The sequence below is a fragment of the Saccoglossus kowalevskii genome, chromosome 7 (genome assembly GCF_978046115.1).
Source record: "Saccoglossus kowalevskii chromosome 7, keSacKowa6.1, whole genome shotgun sequence".
In the NCBI taxonomy this organism is placed as follows: Eukaryota; Metazoa; Hemichordata; class Enteropneusta; family Harrimaniidae; genus Saccoglossus; species Saccoglossus kowalevskii.
Window position 1 is genome coordinate 204,398 of NC_140647.1, and position 18,374 is coordinate 222,771.

At 35.7% G+C, this 18,374-nt stretch overlaps 1 protein-coding gene across 7 annotated transcripts in view; it reads left to right on the forward strand.

Annotated features, from left to right (window-relative positions):
• The window catches only part of LOC102803793 (uncharacterized), a 36,409-nt gene extending 19,231 nt beyond the window's left edge, over positions 1–17,178 (forward strand). For 4 of the 7 annotated variants that reach the window (XM_085500956.1, XM_078006049.1, XM_078006048.1 and 1 more), the window contains exons 2-6: positions 1,147–1,282; positions 4,458–4,500; positions 9,278–9,392; positions 10,772–10,874; positions 11,510–13,440. In XM_085500956.1, the coding sequence (XP_085357082.1) occupies positions 4,470–4,500; positions 9,278–9,392; positions 10,772–10,874; positions 11,510–11,647 (387 nt within the window). In that variant the 5' untranslated portion in view covers positions 1,147–1,282; positions 4,458–4,469 and the 3' untranslated portion in view covers positions 11,648–13,440. Of the gene's footprint in view, positions 1–1,146; positions 1,283–4,457; positions 4,501–9,277; positions 9,393–10,771; positions 10,875–11,509; positions 13,441–14,907 lie in introns of those variants that run through there. The other 3 variants (XM_006825362.3, XM_078006050.2, XR_014929877.1) reach the window with 2 other exon arrangements.
• Positions 17,179–18,374: the final 1,196 nt, after the last annotated feature.

Here is an 18,374-nt window from a genome sequence, read left to right on the forward strand (position 1 = left end):
ACATTGTGGGATATCAAAATATGGATGATAAACAGCAAGTGATATTTCCAGAGATGTAGTTGGAATTGAAGCAAAGGTGTGGCCTATTAATCCATGAAACATACTCACACATATCCGTACATATCATCCTGTCTTATTGTGTGTGGGCAAAGCTGTCGTGCACACAATCGGAAAAATATGTTATTACTGTAAATAATTATGAACAATAAAAACTGAAATTTAGAAAAACTATGAAATACTAATAAGGAAAATATACGATTTGCTGTACAGTTCCCAGAAAATTATTACAAGTCCCAGAAGTACATACGAGTCGTCAAAACGTACAGTTTGGTGACAGTTGGAAATGATACCAAGATTTAAAGCGCGGTGGTCGTCGCGCAGCGCGTGTTCGAATTTCATGTAAATAAACAATGTATTTTACACGCGTTGTATATACGTCGCTATATGTCCCATATCGAACAGGACGCGGCACGACGACTGTCGCCCTTTAACAATTCCATGAGAATATCGCAACGTTCTTTTAACACATGAAACAGATGTGCATTGGTTGTATAAACCCGAATGAAAAGTCTGGAGTCACGGCGAATACTTCTAGCGAGTCACCCCTCTAAAAACGTCATTACTGTGCCAATGACATTGAACTTTGCTCTTCCATAAAGCAGCAGTTTCTATCTTTAAATAATCAAAATAACATTGATACCCTGGCGAAGCATGTCCATTGTTTCACATCGACTGTCCCAAGGGATTTTCGTCTTCTCAATTTCTCAAGATAAACGTCCCAAGGTTGTTTTGTTTACTAGAAGGACATGTCTTTTGGCAGAATTTCTTGTATTAATTTCCATTGCACAAACAAGTAGCAAATATTGTTACTGAAGCACAGAATTTGCATGATTTTTTCTCCCCGGGCATTCACACAAACTGCAAACGAAGTCTTTCACCTTTCCAGTTGTTGACACTTTGCAACCGCCTTGATGGATGTATTTTGACCCTGGATTCTGACCTTGCATTCCGGCTAAATTTACTGCCCTTTCATGCCAGTTCAATTTCCTTTAATTATTACATCTAAATTTCGTGATATTTAATATTTAAAACCAACCTTTATTTCACAGTCACTTTAGTTTTCACTTTTCTAAAATTATTTTACAGATCCAAAGACTTTTCACTCCCATCATGCAATCTCCCATAGTACTTCCGCAGACACAGTGGTGATCGCCAACATATCTACAAATAACCTCGCTCTCAGGAGCTGAAGAATAAAGATACTTAAGACATTACACATAAGGTATAACAAATCATATGACAAAATAATGATAATAACGGTAATAAATCCTAGCTTAACAATTGAACAGAACGATCATATAGTCAGTCGGGTGACGCCGAGGGTCACGCACTGTGTTGCAAAATGGCCGTGTGGTTGAAACTGGGTCATGGCATGACGGGTGAGGAAGACATCATTAAACACTCAAAATCACAATAAAACGGGGAAGTGGTTGCATATTACGGCGTAGCCAACATGGGAAATAAAAAAAACGCCCAATACAAACGACATGGGTTTGAATCACACTAGATACACACTTACCAGAACCGAAGCAATCAGAAACCAGCAATCGTTTTGGCTTTTCCGTTCAACTCATCGGAACACTGGAGTAGTTAAAAAAATGAACACCACTTAACGACCAATGTCGTGGCGTGGTACACAAGCGTGCCATCAAAATAAAACAAAATTAGATTGAAAAGACCGTGGGTTCGAGTCCGGCTCAGAGCTACCGTAAAAACGTAAATCAAATAAACTGAAATCTCTCAAACCGTAAACAAGTAAACAAAGAACGTCGCGAAAAAATAATAAACCTCACAAAACTCCACCATACAAAACTGAATGAATAAATAAATGATAAAATAACTTGCGTCTTAAACTGGACGACGTGCAATTTGTTCAACAGTTTCCAGATTGTGACAAGAGATAAACAAGACCCAAGTCAAGGTAAGTTTTGTTAAAGTGTCGATGGCGTTCCCTAGATTACGAAAACAATTCAGGCAACAGACGAATATCTTCTGTGGTGTTGTGGAATTTATACTGTGTCTGCGGAATTGTTGATTGAGGGATCAAAGTCAGCAGTTAACATTTTGTTAGAAAGTTTCACAATTAAATCAAATATCCAATGATACCAGTATATTTATTTCATTATTTTAACAACTTGCAATGGTGGAAGTTGGTCAAACACAAGTTCTTACACCTAAATAAATATCAAATATTAGTCGACACATTTATTCTCTCAATTTAACAACCTTGTAGAGGTGGAAATTAATTAAACAACAGGTATTTACTCACAAATATAATGGTCAATATTTGTCCATACATTCATTCTGTCAATTTAAGAACTTGTAATTGTTGGAATTAATCAAATGAGAGTTGTCTACAGCAAAATAAGTTTCAAATACTTGTCCATACATTTATTCTCTCAATTTAACAACTTGTAATGGTGTGAAATTATTAAATGAAAGTTGTCTACACCAAAATAAGTTTCAAATACTTGTTCATACATTTATTCTCTCAATTTAACAACTTGTAATGGTGTGAAATTATTAAATGAAAGTTGTCTACACCAAAATAAGTCTCAAATATTTGTCCACACATTTATTCTCTCAATTTAACAACTTGTAATGGTGTAAAATAATTAAACGAGAGTTGTCTACACCAAAATAAGTCTAAAATATTAGTCTATACATTTATTCTCTCAATTTAACAACTTGTAATGGTGTAAAATAATTCAACAAGAGCTGTCTACACCAAAATAAGTCTAAAATATTAGTCCATACATTTATTCTCTCAATTTAACAACTTGTAATGGTGTAAAATAATTAAACGAGAGCTGTCTACACCAAAATAAGTCTAAAATATTTGTCCGCACATTTATTCTCTCAATTTAACAACTTGTAATGGTGGGAATTAATCAAACGAGAGCTGTCTACACCAAAATAAGTCTAAAATATTTGTCCGCACATTTATTCTTTCAATTTAACAACCTGTAATTGTGGGAATTAATCAAACGTGAGTTGTTTACACCAAACTAAGTATTAAATATTTGTTGAGACATTTATTCTCTCAATTTAACAACTTGTAATGGTGTAAAATAATTAAACGAGAGTTGTCTACACCAAAATTAATCTCAAATATTTGTCCACACATTTATTCTCTCCATTTAACAACTTGTAATGGTGTAAAATAATCAAACAAGAGCTGTCTACACCAAAATAGGTCTAAAATATTTGTCCGCACATTTATTCTCTCAATTTAACAACTTGTAATTGTGGGAATTAATCAAACGAGAGCTGTCTACACCAAAATAAGTCTAAAATATTTGTCCACACATTTATTCTTTCAATTTAACAACCTGTAATTGTGGGAATTAATCAAACGTGAGTTGTTAAAACCAAACTAAGTATTAAATATTTGTTGAGACATTTATTCTCTCAATTTAACAACTTGTAATGGTGTAAAATAATTAAACGAGAGTTGTCTACACCAAAATTAATCTCAAATATTTGTCCACACATTTATTGTCACAATTTAACCACTTGTTAATAGTGGAAATTACTTAAACGCGACTTGTTTAATCAGTTGACATCAATGCAACTTACCCGCAGACAGTGCACAACAATTATAAACAGGAACGTGTCTTGGCATTAGGGTTAGGGTCGGGTCAGGTATGGGCAACGCAAATGGCAAACACCCAATTGGCAAGATGTACACAAAATTGACAATTTTTTGGACAATTGTAACTCAATAATAGAAATATGTTGTATTTCTATATATATATATACACACTATATAGTCTTATCAAATGCAAACACATCCAGTCAATCAATTGTGGTCTTGTGGTTCAGTTGTCTACACAGTGATCAGGAGGACCCATGCCTGCCAGTATTTTTTCGCAAACACTAATTTGCAATAAAGCTAAATATGAAAACAAATTATTCATTTGCATGACTACCCATATGGTTCAGTGGATATGTACAATGTAGGCAATGTGAGAGATCGCTGGTTCGAATCCAGTACGGTTAGTACGATTTTTGAATGCTAGTGAAAACATTGATCCTATAAGTAGGACTTAAATCCTATTATTTGTGTGAACTCAAAGATTTCAAGTTCAAATCACGGACAGGACACTCCTACAAGACAAGACAAGATATGAAAGAAAAAGAAACATAAACAGGGTCCCTTCTTTTGTATTGACCCCCCTAAGGATTGCTAATTCCCCTTTCTAACTCTTCCCCCAAAAATAATATATCGCCCCTTTTAGAATGTATTGATCCACAAATTAATGAATATTCATGAGCACAGAAACTGCTAGGTCATGAATAAATTAGCATAATTTTAAAAAAAATTGCTTAAAATGTAGGTACTCCTTCTGGAGTCCTGCCCATTCCCCTTATGTTTTTTTTTTGTTTTTTTTCAGAATCAATCTACCATGGCCAGCAAAATAAATTACTTTCGACGAGGTGGGTATAACTTTAAATGCTGGCGTGACACTGCGTATGCGGCTGATATAACAACCCAGATGTGGTGATACACATCGGGTCCACAGTATGTTGGAATGTAAAGCATTTTCTATAAGTAATCATGTCGCCTCAAGTCATCATCATCAAGTTTATGCTAGCAGGCACCACTTTGAGTTAGGATAAGCCTGGAGGTCTGAGGGATATGCCATGACAGACAAGTGTTGTCACCAAGCTTGAAAAGGGGACGATAGTTGCTAATTTCTGCTTTCTATTCGACCCGTTTCCTTTACATCTCCAACATTTTCAACAGATATCAGTGAAACTTGGCAGGTTGATGAACAAGTCTCTGTTGAATATGCACGTAAATTCTATTCCAGATTTGAAAATCCAAAGTGGGTCTTTTTCATGATTTTCATCCAAAATTACCTCTCCCAACAACACTGAGGGAGCAACTGAGCATGCTCAGAATAAATAATTAGATTAGATATAGATGGGTAGATAGATAGATAACAGCTTTATTATAACCGTGTAGAAAATTTTACATTTCTAATTTGGTGTTTAAAATGCAATAAAGTTAAGGTAGAGATGCAGGTTCATGGGCACTTGGGAGTGAAATTTGTTTGTGTTGCTTTTTATTATCCAAACAGTCTTGGCTATAAACTGTTAACATTTTGTAGAATTGTGAATAGTGGAACATACCCAAAAAACGATTTTAAAATATAGATAACAGGTGCAAACATTATCTTTTTGGAATGCTTATGATACCATACTTGTTTTGATGAGTTTACAGCTGATATTGTGAAAGGTAACGTTTATTCCTTAGTACAATGTATTGCTGTCAGTGATTGGTTGAAAGTGGTTGCCGGCGCATTGCACGCAAATAATAGTTGTGGTAATCTGTCGTGTTTTGCATGACATTCAGTTCAAATAGTGTTTACTTATTGTAGGTTATAAATCATAAGCCGACTATTGTTCTATTAATTAAAACGAAACAGTATTTTATTATAATAGCTATGTAGATGAGATTTGAGATCATTATTCATTATTTTTATTTGGGAACTATTTACTTGTGCCGAGAGCACTCCGCGGAGAAGGCGAGATTGGCGACGCCATGCGGGAGAGTGATAGCCGAAAACTAGATTAAATACTGTGACAAATCAAGTCCGGGAGTCAACATACGCAGTACACCTGAAGTAATAGCGTTTTCAAGCTCACTTGGAAGAAGTTTCATCATGTTTAAGAGAGGAATCGTCATACATCCTGAAGTCTGTAACTGAGTACAACTCTCAGTGGGTGAACGCCCCATGATGCATTGCGAGGAGAGCTAAACATGGCCGCCTCCATGCTATGCTAACGTGTTGTGCGATTGATTGAACTTGTCTCGTAAATCATTGAACCGACGTCCTGTTCTTCGTTAATCGGGGATCACAAGCAACCTATTCTCGCCTAACAACTGACTGCTGTTCCCGATATCTGTCAGTGAGTATGATTAACAAAAGCTTTTGCGAATATCCACGAACGTGAAGCTACGCTAATTCATAGCAACCGGATCAAATCGAATTGACATATAGATACATGTTAGTAACATTGACCTATCAACTCTGAATTCAGTAGAGTCGTAAACACTGTTAGTCTCCACCGTGAACTACAATATCCAGTCGTGTGTTGTAACTGATCTATGACGTGTGTGTTTCTCCCATACTACTACTACTACTAATGTCAAGATTAGAAACATTATGTACAAACATTTTCACATTTTACAGACCAGTGAGGAGACAAGTTCTACGTTTCCACTAATGCCTACTACTGCCTGGCGCCGTGACACTAATTTAAGGAGGTTATTGGTGTATACGGGTGAAACGGGAGACCCTGAGAAATATGGTTCTGTCCCGTGTAATCGTCCTAGGTGTAATACTTGTCCTTTTATTACAGACACTAATCGTATATTTGGTCCCAAGGGAGATGTTGAGGTCAAATATCCGTTCAGTTGTATCACTATGAATGTTGTATATTGCATTTCATGTATTAGATGCGGGAAACTTTATATTGGTTCTACAGTTTGTCGACTGGGTGATCGGTTTGCTGAGCATCTACGGCAAACTAGACAGAAAAATCGTTATTATCCGGTTTCACTTCATTTTAATTCTAGTGGACATAATATTACAGATATGTCTATTTCTGGTGTATGTGTTGTCAATGGCAACGAAAATCAGCTCAGGCGTGTCGAGGAGGAAACTATATTCCGCCTTGGAACTAAAGAACCCCATGGTATTAACAAACAGTTCAACTCATTTGTTGAGCTCACTACCTAAGGCGCGTTATTTGTTCTATTGTGGAATTTTTTGTGATTCTAACTTATAGTTCATGCGCGTTCTTACGTTCCTATGTTCTACCTGTACGTTATCACACTTGCTTCTATGCTATCGATAAAGAGCCATTGCTCGAAACGTCTAGCTATTTTTAATAGTTATTTAGGACTACGATTACCAAATATTATCTTCAATATATCATACTTATCAGTCCAAGCAGCGTTTATTTATTTATAAAGGTGTATACAGGGTCATCAGCTACACGAGTAAAAGCCTGAACGTCGGTATTCACAAACCGAAAAGGAAGCATTAGCCATCGTATGGGCTTGTGAACGGTTTCATACATATTTATATGGAACTGAGTTTGTAATATCTACCGATCACAAACCACTTGAAGTAATCTATTTGACAAAGTCTAAACCATGTGCTAGGATCGAACGGTGGGTTCTGAGACTGCAACCGTACGAGTTCAAGGTAACATACATTCCTGGCAAGGCGAATATCGCAGAACCCCTGTCGCGACTTATTTCATCAGAGAATCAACCGTCAATCCGAATACACTCGCCAACCGACGACTACGTTAAATTTGTTGCTGTATCTGCTACACCAAACGCAATGACAACCCAAGAAGTCGAGGAAGCGTCAGCAGATGATAAGAGCTAGTCGCACTAAGACATTGTATCGAATTTGGTCAGTGGGAAGATAATCGCTGCCAGCCTTATATACCAGCATGTATATAGCTGTGTAAACGTCACATCTCCCTGGCCAACGTCAATTGCGTACCAGTCTACAACAATACCTCCGTTTTACCTCTGAACTTTTATACTCAAGTATTTTGGTGGTTTGGTCGCCATGTTGGGTCATTTATGACAAAATTGGCATGTTTTGAGACAATTTCCTTCCCATAGGTCTTTGCGCTTTACGTAACGCGCATCTAACTGTGCGGAGTTTGGTTTTGAGGGAGTTCAAAACAAGTTTTACGACAAGTTGGCGCTTTGCAACAATATGAGTTGGCAAGTTGCAAGTCGGAGGCAAAAACTAATGCGCGCACGGATGTCATCCATCAAATTAAGTCGGTGTGGCCTAAATAATAAAAAAGAAACGTGGTGAAAAAAAGAAATGACAGGATCTCCATATTATGCACTATATTCAACTTTTTACCAAACGATAATACATTTAAATTAGGAACTTTTACAGCCATTTTAATTATTAGCATTAGAAAACTTCTTACTGAGTGAATTGTTATGCAAATTAGCAATTATCTCAGCTTCTTTTTAGTGCACATCCCAGAACTTAAAAAAAAACAGCTCCTAGACACTTTGACCTTTTGTTTTGAAATTTTCACAAATGATTGATAATGTGTTTATCTTCAAAACGATGTCGGGGCATTGTTTTTGGTTGAACAGTGTTACAACAATCGTACAGACAACTAGCCTGGGTGTTTATGCATAAACTTGAAGTAGTGAAATTTGAGCTGCTGCCCTGCAAAATTGACAACTGGTAGACAATTTTCAAGACGGCACTTTCTTCATAGTAAACAGATGTAACCAATTTTGACAGGAAACAGAAGCATGGTTTAGAAGCTATTTTTTTTTGACCAAAAAAGCACATTTTTGTGCATATTTCTAACTACAGTGACCATAAAAAAATGTTAAAATTCATACAATAAGCTTTCCGAAAATATATAGTTTTGTGGACAAGGTCATCTTGGTGTTCTAATTAACTAATTAAAATACCTGTCAGGTAAACTGTATCTCTACCTCAATTGAAGAGTGATCTGACAAGTGTTTTAAGTCATTCTCTTTGAAATGCTGTATGTATTCATACATTATTTCTATATTATTAATTTTACTGTCTTGCGTTTGTCTTTTACTGAAATTATCTGAGGTATAAGTAGTTGGAACAGGATATGCACATTGCCATCAAATGGTATGTAGTCAGTAAGGTTTCCTGTTCGACTGTTCATATCACCAATAATAATCCCAACACCTTGCTGGGAGTACTTTGTAATAATATTTTAGTTTCAAAATAATCATGGTCTAAATGGCGGTATATAAATGCGACCCAGATAGATATCTTTGTCCAGAGAAAAATAGCTTTTATCCAGTCTGCACCACATAAAATCACGCATGTCAGAAGAAATTTTATGTAACCCGTTTCTTAATGTTGATTTAAACAACAGTGCAACATCTCCCGAATTCCTTCTGCTCTTATTACATTTTCTTATCCTATCTGAACTGAAATGGCTATAATTTTCTACATCCAATACTAAACTATTACTACTGCTACCAAGCCATGTTTCTTGTACACAAAAATTATCATAATTTTCTACTACTGTACTAAAAATAAATCTCAGTACATTTGTCACCTAAGCCATGTACATTCCAGCTGCCTAGCTTTAGGTATGTTCTATTAATTTGTTAAAATACTATACTAATATATGTATATAAATCATATCTATATTTCAGAATATTATGAGTACAAAAACTTCCAATGTATCAAACTGAAAGCCAAGTTGCTAGGAATCACCAAACGTAGGGTAGATAAAGGCGAGATTAAAGTAGACGCACAGTTCAAGGAACGGTAAGCAATCACTGGAGTCTACGACATCCACCGATATCAAATTTGAGTACACCTCTCCTTTAAGTTGCACCCTCTAGCGGCGATGCACTACTGTGATGTATAGGGATGATACAAAGGCATTTGTTTTAATCTGTAGTCATTCAATAACAAACGTTTTTTATGAGATTATGGAGGTGATGAGTTACTGAGTTCTAAAATGAGTCTTTACTTTGAACAGCATTTCTCTCATTGATTTGTTGACTCCTGTGTGCAAAGCACACAATGGGAGTCTTTGCAGTTAGCACATTTTAGCTGTTCCATGACTGTTCCACTTATATCTAAAGAACCACTCATTGGATTTTGATGAAACTTGGTACATAGGTGCTCTGAACTAATGCGCAGATTTGATTAGTTTTGGGTAAAAATCTGTGCATATTAATTACTTAATTTGCATAATGATTTGTAAATTTTTGACTTTACCACTGATATCTCAAGTACTAATCATCACATTTCAATGAAACTTGGTATCTAGATGTCATAGGACAGACCTGATAATTTTCAGGGTAATATCAGTACATTTTATTTACCTCATTTGCATAATTAATTAATTTTCAGCTTTCGATATTTCATGTAGTGAGCATTACATTTTAATGAAACTTGGTACATGGATCCACTAGAACCATGCAGACCCTCTGATTAGATTTGAGGTAAATAATTGTGCATAATAATTACCTAATTTGCATAATTAAATATTTTTCAGCTCTTTTGATATCTCAAGTACTATCATCACATTTCAATTAAACTTTGTACATATACGCTCTAGGACAGTAGACAGACCTGATTAATTTTGTGTTAAAATCTGTACACATTAATTACCTAATTTGCATAATTATCCAATTTTAAGCTTTCACACTGATCAAAAGTGCTAATTATTCCACTTCAATGTAACTTGATACAAAAATGCACTAGGACAATGTACAAATCTGATTAGTTTGGGGTTGAAATCTGTTCATATTAATTCCCTAATTAGCATAATAATTCATAATTTTTTCATTCTGGTCACATTTCAATGAAACTTGGTACATAGATGGTCTGTTACATTGTGCATATCTTATTAGTTTTACACTCAAATTTGTAACTAATTAACTAATTAGTTTTCAGCTTTTCCATCGATATCTCAAGTACAAGTAATTTCGAATTAATTTTTACTGTCTCCAATACTCTCTGCATACGGGAGTTCTTTCTAAGCTTTCTTTGATTTTTTGAAAAGTTTTATTAAGACAACATTAGAGCTCATATTATATGAACTTTTCATTTCATTTCACCGAACACAATTTTGAGATATGGATAATGGGACTGTATCTGTGTGGTCCTAATTCAAGTAATTTTTGTCTCTTTAGATCGTTAAGTTTAGTTGTCACTGGTCTACTGGGACATTATGAATTACCTTTCAATGGTAGAACACTGTATGCACCAATTGATCCTAGCAAGTGTACATGGATGGTACGTATAAACTAGAAAACTGTCCCACAATTATGTGAGCATCATTAAGCTATGTTCCCAAATAGAATAATAATCAACTATTCTCGATAGTCAGTTTGACCATTTTCACAAGATCTATTTAATCCACCAAAGGTTACTACAGTAACCAGGATGCATATATGCCTGGGAACGACAATTTACAGTAAAAATCGACATCGACATCCATCTGGAAGTGTGCTCTTGTGTCAAAATTAATTAAATTTACTCCCCGTTCAACTATTGTGGCTCATCTGGGGAGGCATACTACGAGGTTATTATGAGGATACCTCAACGTATGCATGAAGATACTACAGCTAAAGTATGGGTGTCAGTCGATGAGCAGCATACTGTCTTAGTGCATACTTTGATGTATCCTAGTAATAACCTTATTATTATACATCATTACACCAGACAGTATACACCATTGCGGAGTCCAGTCAAACTCTGGTGGTAGCTTACACGTGTAATCATTCCATATTTGGAATTTGCATAATATGGTAGGATGAAAATACCTGTAAAATACTGCAAAATTACGTCATGCTATAACTTAATGGCATTATGGTGACAGATGTATAATAATCCTTGTTATTCTTACCATTCTTTTATAATATTTGTAGGTGAAAAATGATTGGTTAAAATTATACATACACAAGAGAGTAGCACAAAAGTGGGCTGATCAAAGAGGAGAAATAACACTACTTGCAGAGGAACCTGAAGAAGATGAAGTAAAAAAAGAAGATGCCAGCAATAATTAACACTTACAGCCATTCTGAGAATTATTTGGACACTTGGGTCTTTTCCAATCTAGACTTGGTGTCGTCGTATTGGCACGGCCACAATTGGGATCATTCCATTATCTTGCTAGATGTGGGTAAACGCTGTTTTCAAAAGGACTCGTGTTGGTTACTATACATTAACAGGTTATATGTTGTATATGCATTCAATATGTTATTTTAAATTGTTATAACCATAGTACAATTTACAAAACAACTCCCAAGTGTTGAGTAACCTCAGGTATTAATGAACTCGTCGTTGGCGGGAAAGCTCAAAGAAAAGTTTCTTAACAGGACGCGCTGCAGTTTGACGGCAGTTTAGGGCCAAACTAAAAGTTGTTTTTACATTACTGGTGCATTATGTATCAAATTCAGATTTCATTCCGAGGTGGGACAGTATGTTAGGGATATGTGGACGGAAAACTTGATTATAACGGTTTGATGTACTTTGTCAAATCAAAAGTGCCTTCCTTGAGCGAATCGCTTTTTCAACTGCAGTTTGAAAATGGTGGGGTTGACGACTGTTATTATGTCTGGTCCATTTTTGTAACAAGTACAACTGACTAAAATGATCGTGGGGTTGACTTTTTTCGACAAATTCACCATGCCGACAACCCCTATGAAATAGTAATCCCAAACCACACGCTCGTCAATCAAAGTATTTTGCACAGTTGCAAGACATTTTGCTAACTGACTGTCCGAATAATTCTCAGAACGACTGTAATATCGATTTGGGATTGAAAACAAACTCAAATATAATAGTTAGGAATGTGGTGACTGGCGGCCATTTTGTTTTAATGAATGCAGTTCAAGTGCAAATATCTCTGACTTGCTTTAACTGATTATGTTCAAATTTTAAATATTCATTATACATCATGTCATAGATATATTGGTCTGACGATCCTATTCAAAATGGCAGAATGGTGGCAATTTTTGTGCTAAAAAATCATCAAATATCAAGTATTTCTGTCATTTATGGATGGATTTTGTTCAAACTTACATTAGACATTATGGGTTCCTGATGCACGTCATTTTATTTTTCAGATCGGATTCAAAATGACTGACTGACGGCATTTTGTTTTAATGAATGGGCTTCTAGAGTCATATCTGTGACATGCTTTGACTGATTATGTTCAAATTTCATATATTTATTATACATTATGTTATAGATATATACATGTATTCAAAATGGCTGATTTTGTTTCAATTAATGCCTTTCCAGAGCAATATCTCAATATGGACAAGTACTCGTTTGACGATCAGATACAAATGTCAATAATTTCAATGTTAAACAATCATCATAATCATATTCCTGACATTGTTATATTCCAGCTATATTACTATAAACAAAACTATATATCTTAAATTCGATAACTAACTGGGACTTTTGCTGGGAAAGGATTGACCAGCTTTGTTATTAGTCCAAGAAAAGTGTTCAGCTTGGAATGTGTCTGAACCCCTCATTTTTAATATGTAGGAATGTACCAAGAAAAGTGTTTTTCTGGAGTAAATTGTAGTGTATTTTACTTATGAATGGTCAAAAATTGCACAGAGATTTTATGAAAATGTGTGGATGTTAACAGAATTATGTTGTTTGGTCGCAGTTGCGCAATAAATAATGGACTATTTTGGGCGTAGCTATAAAATGTGTCACCGAAGTACTCACACGTGTGCATGATTCCAAGAGTTTGTGCTGTGAAAAAACGCCATTGAAAAATAAGTATTGTGTAATTTGTAGTGAGAATGTATTCAAATAGATTTATGTTTATGAATCATGTTTCTTTTCAAAGTGTATTTATATAATAACAATTTTTAATGAAAATGTTTTTTTTATACTTTTTCGATGGATTGAATTTACAAATGATGAGTTATTTTGTTATACCATCACTCAAATTATGTGTTACGAATTCTAATAGTTTAGGCTTTGTGTTCTGTGGGCTGTTCTTTCAAGTGTCCATGTCTACTGTACACCAGTGAATTTCTTCCCGTTCGCAAGCGATTTTTGTTAATTTTGCTAGGGAGCTGTTTTCAGTTGCAACTGCTGAAATCAAGGCCGCGTTGTTTTTCTTAGCGAACGCATTTCGAAAGTTGTGTTTACTGTTACTGTACTGTAAAGTACTGTTTCGGTATTTTACAACTTGCAGTTCCCTTTCGATGGATTTTGTGTGACTGGCCGTGGTGTTTGTAAACTTATCGAACTGTAGTATTATGTAAATCTGCCCCGGGAAATCTGCAAGCAAAGTTTTAAATTGCAATTTTCACACTGCCTCATAACATGGAGTCGTCATCTAAGTATGCACAATTGTTCGTCTTGCGTTTCCCTTTTGAATTTGGGGGACTTTGTGTGACTGACCGTGGTATTTTTAAACTTTAGTCGAACTGTAGTAGTGTGTCAATCTGCCACATCGTCTCTTGTTTACCAACTAATTTAAATACGTTTGTGCCTCAACGAGGACTTAAACGTGATTTCCATTTCCTTCGTCTGTTATAAATCAACTGTATTAGCTTCCTTCGAACTTCCTATTGCCATCGGGACTATGTCTACTACACTTGGCGGTGTAGTGCTTATCGATCTTCTTGTATATATATATTATATGAAACTCACCCGAACCTGAAAATCGACGACAAATCGGGTTGGTTTCATCACGTAATTTCTTACCTTGTTCTTGACCGCAGTACTCTTGGCTATGAACTTCCACATACCCACGCTTATGGCAATAGTGCATTGGCAATTTGGCTGTGGCCATGCATTTAGTCATTGTCGACTGACTACTACCTGTAGTTGCATCATGTTTAATACATCTAATATAAAATCTATAATTATTTTCTGATAAAAATCTTTATAATTCACTCATTTTTATGTCATCTTTTATTTCAGCCTCTCGCACATCCACAGGAGTTCTTCTTCAACTTTCTTTGCTTTTCTGCCTGTTCGCCAATCCATTGCTCCAAAACACACCTTTAAATACTCCCAGCTCCGAGATTGCTCTGCAAACTCTTATTTCTGTTTCGCATAGGTTAATAAGTAGCCAAATAAAATGTTAAACATGTTTTATCTATTTACCGGACACTGAAGTTGCTGATCGCCTGTTTCTACAATAGTTATAGTATTGTTTATTGTAAACGTTTGATTTTAACATGTGTCATTTCTATATATATGAAAGATCATTTTACACGACAATTGGAATTGAAAACAAAACTCTTTGAACACCCTGACTTACTTTATCTTTCTCTGTTTACAGTGTGGTTCCACCACAAACATGAGTGACATAATACCAAGACTTATGTTGGTCAGGCTTAACTAAATATAAAAAGTCGAGAGGGATGAACAGTAATGGTTGAAGGTAAATAAAATAAACAAGTAGCCTCTCGCCTGAGATGCCCGCCTGTTAGCAATGCACATTTTAATTAAAGAACTGAAGATATCATTAGAAGATAAAAATAGGAAGGCGAACCTATACACTAAAGTTGTTGTGACAATTAGAGATACAATATGTTATTGCTCATTTTGCCTGAGACATGTATAATGTCTTATATATTATGATTGTGTCAATTTGTTTAGTAATGTTACTCATCAATATACAAATTATTAAGTATGAAAGAAATAGCATGTCCTCGTACAAACTTGTATTTTCATTACATTTTTTTTTCTGTATGTTGAATACACTGTTATACATCAAGGCATTCGCTGGTTCCCGGCGTCCCTTGAATAGCAAGTATGACGCAGGTAAATAGTAATCGCCATATTGTTCCACGAGGCTGGAATTCTATGACTGAGTGACGTAATTTGAAAACATTCTAATATTCGTTTTTCTGTAAACAAGTCATTAGCCATGCCCATACAGTCTGCCAGCTTAGACTTCATACTTGAGATGGTTCTGGCATTTCTCACTGTTTCTGTTCAAATTGATAACAAAAGAAAGTTTTGTATTCGCCCAACTTTCGAGAGTAAAGGGAACCCCTGCTCTACGGCCATGAGCGTAAGCGCCAACGTTGGGTAACCAAGGGAAATAGAACAAGCTATGAGAAAGTTATGGACCAATCAGAATGCCGGACCTATTACCAGTTACGCTCTCTTGTGGCTTAGTGTGCCATGACACACGAGGTGAGAACCAGCCAAATCAGGGCATTATTGTATATCTCTCACAAGGTCAACAGACAATCTAGCATTTAAAGGTTTAGCAGAGGAAAGGGAAAGATGGTGAATTTTAAAAACAATAATGCATGGCACAGTCCCCATTGTCGAACTTAAGATACCAGTATATAATTTTGTTTATAGTAATATAGTTCAAACATAAACATGTCAGGGATATGGATTCAGAAGCTGATGCTTGATTATGGTGGTTTTTTAACACTGAAATGATTGACATTCAGTCATCTTGTATCAAACGAGTACTTGTCCATATTGTCCAAATTGACATATATCTATAACATTATGTAGAAAGAATATATGAAATTTTAACATAGTCAACCATTTTGAATCAGATTTAAAAAATAAAATGACATGCATCAGGGACCCATAATGTCTCATGTATGTACAAAAACGGCCGCCATTGGGTCATTTTATAGTCAAACAAATATATATCATATAATATCAATATATATATCATAATCAGTCAAAGCATGGCAGAAATATGGCACTAGAACTGCATTCATTAAAACAAAATGGTAGCCAGTTGGCCATTTTAAATCCGATCTAAAAAAAAATTAGCATGCATCAAGATTCCATAATGTCCAATGTATGTACAAACGTTTGAACAAAATCCATCAATAAATGCTTGATTTTGATGCAGCACAAAAATAGCCACTATTCAGTCATCTTGAATCAGATCATGAAACAAATTGATATATATATGTATAATATGATGTATGTGAAGTTTGAACGTAATCGGTCCAGGTATGTCTAAGATATACTAGTAGCTTCCGACACACAGACCATGGACGCACAGAGGTCAATGCATAAGTCTCTACCTAATAAGTATATTTACTTGAAAGAGAAAACAAATCTACATCAACATACATACTGTTGTTGAAAGCTAGGTAAAATAAAAAAAATAATATGCAATTTAAGTTAGCAATTAATCACATTTTATTTTTTAATGTTTGGTGCTAGTGTTTTACTGAACTGGTGAATCATTGGCTAAAATTGTGTCCTTTATAATGTAATCATAAATCCATGAATATGTCTTGCAGATCAAATAATACCATAATGATTTACAGAATTAACATAATCTACACAATATCCATGTACAACTCTGTGTATCAATGTTGATGTTATTTATAGCGATATGTTATCATGAGTCACATGTGGGTGGACTGTTTCTGCATATCGAGGTACAGTATTCTTTACTTGAGCATATACTAGTAGTGAGTATACATATAATGTATTTATAAGCAATGTATGTATACTGAGATTAGCATTGTTATACTAAGTATTTGTCAGCATGTATTAAAAGCCTGAAATTGTACCCAGACTAGTCCTTTTCAGTAAAGGTTTGTGAAGGCCAAAAGAATATGCACTTTGTATCGATTTCACGAAGGTGAAAAATGTTATTTCATTGCTAGCTGTCAACCCATACAGCTTTGTTCAAAAATGACAAGGCAATTACATTATTGATGGGTCTTATCATATACAATGATTGTTTATTTTATACCATCATCTTCAACTAAGAGGGTTGTACATTGTACATACCTGTCTGTTTCTTTACCTAATCATACTTACCAGAAAATCTGTGGAAATAATGAATTTCATTTATTACTCGTTAGGCTTAATTACAGATTACAACCCCAAATGGAAACTATTAGGGAATATTCCTGGGTTCACAAAGAACACCCTAGGGTAGCATTCCCCATAGAAAAAGGCCTCGCCTAAGGGGTCATCCCCAGGGTGTGATCACAAGACCGAGGCCTGACTGTTTAATCTCACAAACATTTCCGAAGTGCCACAACGGGCCGCCGGAAGCTTGTAGGAGGGTTTTCCACTGATTTTCTAGTAGGTATGATTAGGTAAACAAACGGGTTTTTACAACCCTCTTAGTTTACTACATTACCCACCAGAAAATCCGTAGAAATAATAAATTTCACTTAGCACACTCACTGGAGGTGGGGAAGCTCCGACGACTGAAATGTGCATTTTTCGACACAAAAAGCAGAAAAGGCAAAAAAAACTGTAAGAAATCTAAAACTACTCACTAACGAGGAGTCTTGTCCTTGGATACAACTAATCAGGTGACTCCTCATGGATCGGTTGCCCCAGAGTAGACCCCCTAATGCTTACTAAAGCAGGTCGCCTGAACAATAAAATAGGGCCCCAACAATTTTAATGCATAAAACAGTGTATTGTTGGGGTTCAATAGTGCAGACCGAAGCCAACAGTGTCAAGCAAAAGGAGGCTGGTTTCGGCTGAAGACACCATCGCGCTAACGCTTTCGCATGGGATCCCTTGGTGGTGTGGGCTGGGTCAACGAAAACTGTCTGACCTATCACCACTAGGTCCAACCTGTAGAGACCCTTCTCCAGCGATTGGAGGTCTCTCAGGTAATAGTTAATGAAGACATTCTGAGATCTCCAGAACCCTGCTTGGAGCATCTGCTCGAACGTAGAACTAGACATCAAAGCCAAAATGTTGGCTACTCCGTGCACTTTGTGTGCCCTCACCTGATGACGTTCCAAACGGGTCATTAAGACGCCGTAAAATTATAAGCTTTCA